The sequence below is a fragment of the Kryptolebias marmoratus genome, unplaced genomic scaffold, assembly GCF_001649575.2.
Source record: "Kryptolebias marmoratus isolate JLee-2015 unplaced genomic scaffold, ASM164957v2 Scaffold53, whole genome shotgun sequence".
Lineage (NCBI taxonomy): Eukaryota > Metazoa > Chordata > Actinopteri > Cyprinodontiformes > Rivulidae > Kryptolebias > Kryptolebias marmoratus.
The window spans coordinates 30,054-37,231 of NW_023665787.1; the positions used below are offsets into that span (position 1 = coordinate 30,054).

The window sequence follows — 7,178 nt, forward strand, 5'->3', positions numbered from 1 at the left end:
GTCCTCAGAAACAGGACGGTCCTCAGAAACAGGACGGTCCTCAGAAACAGGACGGTCCTCAGAAACAGGACGGTCCTAAGAAACAGGACAGTCCTCAGAAACAGGACGGTCCTCAGAAACAGGACAGTCCCTATAAACCTGACAGTCAATCAATGAAATTTTATTTGTATAGCACATTTCAGCAGCAAGGCATTTCAAGGTGCTTTACAGAATTAAAACAAAATAAAAACAGCATGTGACAATGAATAAACAGTAAGAAAGAGACAAACACCAAAGACATTAAAACCCCGCACTCTAACCCTAATTTAGCCATAAGCAGCTCTAAACAGGTGGGTTTTAAGTTGAGATTTAAAGGCACCCAGTGTTTCAGCTGTTTTACAGTTTTCTGGAAGTGAGACTTTAGATTTTGTCCTGTTTGAGTTCAGGTAACTTCTCAAACCCAACAGGACCTTCAGTAAAGACTCCCAGGCTGAGCATCAGAGAAATCCTCTTAATTACTAAAATCAACGAGGTGGAAAAGAAAACTGTTAATGAAAACATGTTATTTTAACAAACTTCTCTTCAGTTAGTTTAGCTGCAGGAACTGATGTAAGAAGTTTTCTGACGACAGACTGGCTGAATATTTAAACTAATTTAGTCCCTGCTTTAGAAGCCAACAGGATTCTGGTCCAGAAAAACCTGAAGGACTCCAGTTCTGAAGCTTCAGCCGGGGACAGAGAAACAAAAAGTGCTTCGGGTTAAACGGCTCGTTAAGAAGGTTATGTGGAGCATCTGCTCCGTGCGACCTCTGACCTCTGACACGGGCTGCCTTCAACATGGACAGGTTCTGTGTTTAAGCTCGTTAGCTGCAGAGAAACGTTCGCCGGCCGAACACATGGTACCTCTCAGGTGGAAGAAGTTCAGGTGGTTCTCCAGGGCCTGGTCCATCGTCTCCTGGGAGCAGAGCTTCACTCCGCTGGGGAACAGGACGTTCCTCTTCCTGCGGGTCAGAACCGAGTGTCTTCTGACCCAGAGCTGGTCTGAGTCCGCAGGTCCTGCGCTCCACTCAGAGCCCACCATCACATCATGACTAGAATCTGTCAGAGAACAGACCATCAGTTTCTGAGCCGTGAGCTCGTCTCCTCTCAGAGGACTGAAGCTTTTTATTCAAGTTCTGAGAAATCAGAGCAGCAAGAAGATCATGACAATCAGCAGAGAGCTTCAGAGACTAACAAACTGTTTCCTTCAGATCTCCTCAGAAACTACTGCTAGCTTTTAGCTAGCCTTCGGCTTCTTTTCTCTTTCAGCGAGCAGTTTGTAACTTTTAGCTGGTGTTCAGCTACTTTTGACATCTTGAACTCCTTCAGTATATTCCATCAGCGTCAGTCTGACTTTTAGCAGAAACTGATTTCTTTAGTTTCTGCTGTGAAACATAAAAAACAACAGATGAGAGAAAACCTGACAGATTCTTCTGTGATCTGAGTTTCTCCTCCACCTGTGGAGCTTCTGACTGTTTAAACCATCATCAACCAACCATCTCATCAACCATCTCATCAACCAACCATGTGATCAACCACCTCATCAACCATCTCATCAACCACCTCATCAACCACCTCATCAACCATCTCATCAACCATTTCATCAACCAACCATCTCATCAACCATCTCATCAACTGTCTGATCAACCTTTTTATCAACCAATCTTCTCATCAACCATCTGATCAACTGTCTGATCAACCATCTCATCAACCATCTCATCAACCACCTCATCAACCATCTCATCAACCATCTCATCAAATGTCTGATCAACCATCTCATCAACCACCTCATCAACTATCTGATCAAATGTCTGATCAATCATCTCATCAACCATCTCATCAACCATCTGACCAACCATCTCATCAACCAATCATCTCATCAACCATCTCATCAATTCTCTCATCAACCATCATCAATCATAACATCAACCACCTCTTCAACCATCTGATCAACCATCTGATCAACCATCTCATCAACCATCTNTGACCAACCATCTCATCAATCAACCATCTCATCAACCATCTGATCAACCATCTGATCAACCATCTGACCAACCATCTCATCAATCAACCATCTCATCAACCATCTGATCAACCATCTGATCAACCATCTGACCAACCATCTCATCAATCAACCATCTCATCAACCATCTGATCAACCATCTGATCAACCATCTGACCAACCATCTCATCAATCAACCATCTCATCAACCATCTGATCAACCATCTGATCAACCATCTGACCAACCATCTCATCAATCAACCATCTCATCAACCATCTGATCAACCATCTGATCAACCATCTGACCAACCATCTCATCAATCAACCATCTCATCAACCATCTGATCAACCATCTGATCAACCATCTGACCAACCATCTCATCAATCAACCATCTCATCAACCATCTGATCAACCATCTGATCAACCATCTGACCAACCATCTCATCAATCAACCATCTCATCAACCATCTGATCAACCATCTGATCAACCATCTGACCAACCATCTCATCAATCAACCATCTCATCAACCATCTGATCAACCATCTGATCAACCATCTGACCAACCATCTCATCAATCAACCATCTCATCAACCATCTGATCAACCATCTGATCAACCATCTGACCAACCATCTCATCAATCAACCATCTCATCAACCATCTGATCAACCATCTGATCAACCATCTGACCAACCATCTCATCAATCAACCATCTCATCAACCATCTGATCAACCATCTGATCAACCATCTGACCAACCATCTCATCAATCAACCATCTCATCAACCATCTGATCAACCATCTGATCAACCATCTGACCAACCATCTCATCAATCAACCATCTCATCAACCATCTGATCAACCATCTGATCAACCATCTGACCAACCATCTCATCAATCAACCATCTCATCAACCATCTGATCAACCATCTGATCAACCATCTGACCAACCATCTCATCAATCAACCATCTCATCAACCATCTGATCAACCATCTGATCAACCATCTGACCAACCATCTCATCAATCAACCATCTCATCAACCATCTGATCAACCATCTGATCAACCATCTGACCAACCATCTCATCAATCAACCATCTCATCAACCATCTGATCAACCATCTGATCAACCATCTGACCAACCATCTCATCAATCAACCATCTCATCAACCATCTGATCAACCATCTGATCAACCATCTGACCAACCATCTCATCAATCAACCATCTCATCAACCATCTGATCAACCATCTGATCAACCATCTGACCAACCATCTCATCAATCAACCATCTCATCAACCATCTGACCAACCATCTGACCAACCATCTGACCAACCATCTGACCAACCATCTCATCAATCAACCATCTGATCAACCATCTGATCAACCAGCTCATCAACCAGCTCATCAACCATCTTGCTGAGGGTTGCCTTCACCATGGACCAGGCTCCTTCACTTATTGTGAAGTTTGTCTCTCAGCTGACTCCTCCCTGCACCTGCTGAAGGTAGAACAGCTCGATACTCACCTGTTTCTGTGCAGAGGAACCCCGGCAGCAGCAGCAGGGCCCACAGCACCCACAGCGCCCACAGCTCCTCACGCCTCCGGCACATTTTGAGTCAAAGGTGCAGCTCCTCAGCTCCACCTGCTCGTCCCTCCTGCAGCTCTCATGGCAGAACAGAAGGAAGGAGGACGGGGCTCCGCAGCCTCTCCTCTCAGGTGAGCAGATGGGACTCCTGCGCCGCAGATTTCTGCCTCTGACCTCTAATCCTATTTGTTAAGCTGCAGGAGTGGATGAGCGTCAGGGGCCCGAAGGAGGCGCGGGACGGGCTGGAGGCTGCAGATCAGCTGCAAATGGCTCCAATAACTGCAACAAACAGCCGAACTCCTGCTGAGGATTCAAACCAGCACACAGGTCTGCAGATCACTGGAACAGAAACTGAAATATGACATTCAACACGTCTTTATTTGATAAGGTTCCATCAAATAATTCTCTAAAACAAGTGACTGATCTGATTACTGAGGCAGAAAGAACTATAAATCAGATTAATTCATTTAAACACAAGTAACACATCCTGAAATCACACCAGAGGCTTTATTATAAACAACTTCTGAATAAACTTAATCCTTTCATTCCACAAAACATTTAGTTTGTTTGTTTTCATCCTCCAATCAAACTGTTTTAATTTAGATTTCAGCTCAAATTCTCATACTTTTAGATACTGTGGTACTGTTTAATTACTGTGGTACTGTTTAAATACTGTAGTACTGTTTAATTACTGTAGTACTGTTTAATTACTGTAGTAGTTTAATTACTGTGGTACTTTAGATTAAATACTATTTTCTGTAGTCTTAGAACCTGTTCAGGAAATGGTTGAAGTCTGATCGGTGGTTTTCTGGAATCGGACCGGTCCAGACTGTGACTCCGCCCCCTCAGACCCAGCAGACATCTTTTATTGGATAACGGGATTAACGAGGAGATGAGACGAAGGGAAAACACAAAGATCAAAGTGAAAAAGTTCTGAGGAGAACCCGTTTAAACCGGACCTCGGAGTTCTGTTAGACCAGAAGAGACAGGTTCCTTTCAGACTAAAGTCCGGACCGGGTCTCTGTCCTCAGAACTCACTGGGATTATTTCAGGAGGACGGAGCTTCATGGAGCTCAGATCTGTCTGATCTGAACCCCCCAGAACCCAGATTAAAGCCATCAGAACAGGACCAGAACAGGACCAGAACCAAGCTCAGAACTAAGCCCAGAACAGGACCAGAACCAACCCAGAACAGGACCAGAATCAAGCTCAGAACATGACCAGATCCAAGCTCAGAACAGGACCAGAACAGGACCAGAACAGGACCAGAACCAAGCTCAGAACAGGACCAGAACAGGACCAGAACAGGACCAGAACAGGACCAGAACATGACCAGAACAGGTCCAGAGAGACCTGATGAGTCCCAACTGAAACAGAAGCAGAAACGGTTTCCTGTCTGATCCGGGAGCTGGACCCAGTGGTTCTGAGAGGAGATAATCGGTCGGGGGTCCGGTTGTTGTTTTGTCTCCTAAACCCTCCGACTGATCCACCTAATCATCTGTAAGCTGATTGGTCCTCAGGGGGGACGACCTGCGGGACCAGCCCTGAGATTACTCCACACACACTCACACACACGTTCACACACACACACACACACACACACACACACACCCTCAGCTCAGAGCTGATGAACTCATAACTCATCCATCAAACAGCTGATTCCACTTCAACACTCCTTCAAAATAAGAGCCTCCTGCATCAGAGGGAAAATACTCCTATTTTATTAAAGGAAGCAGAAAAGTTTATTTACATTCACAGAAAATAAAGTTAAAGTTGGAGAACGGCGGCAGCTCGGTGGAGCAGCGGTTCGGTGGATCAGCGGCTCGGAGACGTTTTGTGGTTCTCTTTGTTCCGCTGGTTCTGGTGCAGCCTCAGGATCAGGGTCCGGATCTCCTCGCGCTTCTGTCGCACTCGCTGCCGCGGGAACCAGCTCTCCAGTCGCAGCGGGAGGTCAAAGTGCACCACGGGGTTCTGAGGAGCCAATCAGAGAGCTGCGATCAGACTTGGAGGTGTGTTGTCTCCGTGGTGAGGACGTGTGTGTGCAGGAGGAAGAAGGTGACCTGCAGGAAGCTCTCCACGTACTGCAGCAGGTAAAGGCCACAGTCGCTGCTGTTGTCCTGCTGAGGAACCCTGCAGCTGCAGCTCCTCATGCTGTCGCAGCTGAAGAGGCGAGGAGTCTTCCTCCGGACCTCCCACTCCACCTGCAGGTAGCTGCGGAGCAGCACACACACCTGACTTACACCTGAGGACTGCAGGGTTAGGGTTACACACACACACACACACTCACTCTCTGATCAGCCTGCAGACATTCTCGTGATACGACAGCTTCAGAGAGTCCATGACCAGGATGCACGGCCTGAAACACCAAGAGAACAACAACAACAATCAACAACAATCGAACCAGGGCCTGAAACACCACAACAATAACAATCAACAACAACAATCAACACATGGCATAAAACACCAAGAGAACAACAACAACAATCAATAATCAACACAGGGCCTGAAACACGAAAACAACAACAACAACAATCAACAACAATAAAACCAGGGCCTGAAACACAACAACAACAAGAATCAACAACAATAAAACCAGGGCCTGAAACACCACAACAACAACAACAATCAACACATGGCCTGAAACACAACAACAACAAGAATCAACAACAATCAATTATTAACACAGGGCCTGAAACACAACAACAACAATCAACAACAATCAATTATTAACACAGGGCCTGAAACACAACAACAACAATCAACAACAATCAATTATCAACACAAGGCCTGAAACACAAGACAACAATAGTCAACAACAACAAGAATCGAACCAGAGCCTGAAACACCACAACAATAACAATCAACAACAACAAACACACAGCCTGAAACAACAACAATCAACACACGGCCTGAAACACCAAGAGAACAACAACAATCAAGCACAACAACAACTTGTTTGTTTGTTTCCTTGTTTGTGTGTTTGTCTGCCTGCTTGCTCACCTCTTGGTCACTGTGGTTCTGTCACAGCCCTGCTCGGTGCACTCCTGCAAACACAACAACATGAAATCCGTCAGGCTGGGAGGGGTGAGGGGTCAAAGGTCAAAGGTCGTGTTCTCAGTGGGAGTGTTTACCGGCGGCTGCAGGGATCTCAGGCTGATGCTCAGTTCTCCTACGGTTCTCTCGGCTCCACCTGCAGCAACAGCAAACATCTGGAGTTTAACGAGCTGCTCCATTATCTCAGATTAATAAAGAAACAAACACGGAGCTGAAACAGGCTGGCAGCGAACAGAACCAGCAGCTGAAGTCTCCTCAGCCGAATGTTCTGATAGAAGAACAGCTGGGCAGAAGCTGTTAGACTGTTAAACAACAAAAACAAACAGGAAGAGAAAAGCGCTGAGTCATCCTTCAGAGGAGGAGGGGCCTGATCCAAGAGGATCAGGAAATGAGAACCTTCAGTTTGGAACATTTCACACCATAACAGGACCATGACTCGTAACCAGCTGAACACGAGCTGAACACGAGCTGAACACGAGCCGAACACGAGTCGAACACGAGCCGAACACGAATTGAACACG

The 7,178-nt window shown here is 45.7% G+C and overlaps 2 protein-coding genes across 4 annotated transcripts in view; both read right to left on the reverse strand.

Moving 5' to 3' along the window:
- LOC108251581 (titin homolog) overlaps positions 1-3,941 on the reverse strand; it is a 21,026-nt gene extending 17,085 nt beyond the window's left edge. The window contains exons 1-2 of the mRNA XM_017441931.3: positions 3,544-3,941; positions 882-1,076 (exon numbers count right to left, since the gene is read on the reverse strand). Coding sequence (XP_017297420.1) covers positions 882-1,076; positions 3,544-3,628 — 280 coding nt within the window. The 5' untranslated portion in view covers positions 3,629-3,941. The remainder of the gene's footprint in view (positions 1-881; positions 1,077-3,543) is intronic.
- A 1,359-nt stretch (positions 3,942-5,300) lies between these two features.
- LOC108251582 (sentrin-specific protease 7-like) lies at positions 5,301-7,159 on the reverse strand. Of its 3 annotated transcripts, none has more exons than XM_025003065.2 (5): positions 6,735-7,144; positions 6,604-6,647; positions 5,891-5,959; positions 5,664-5,814; positions 5,301-5,574 (listed from the first exon to the last, which is right to left on the reverse strand). In XM_025003065.2, the coding sequence occupies exons 1-5, from the start codon at positions 6,834-6,836 to the stop codon at positions 5,419-5,421; spliced, it is 522 nt and encodes a 173-aa protein (XP_024858833.1). In that variant the 5' UTR covers positions 6,837-7,144; the 3' UTR covers positions 5,301-5,418. The 3 variants fall into 3 exon arrangements, with proteins under 3 accessions (XP_024858833.1, XP_037830364.1, XP_024858834.1); XM_025003066.2 differs by having other exon boundaries at positions 5,302-5,574; positions 5,686-5,814; positions 6,735-7,159; XM_037974436.1 differs by lacking the exon at positions 5,891-5,959 and having other exon boundaries at positions 6,735-7,155.
- Between the last annotated feature and the right edge of the window lie 19 nt (positions 7,160-7,178).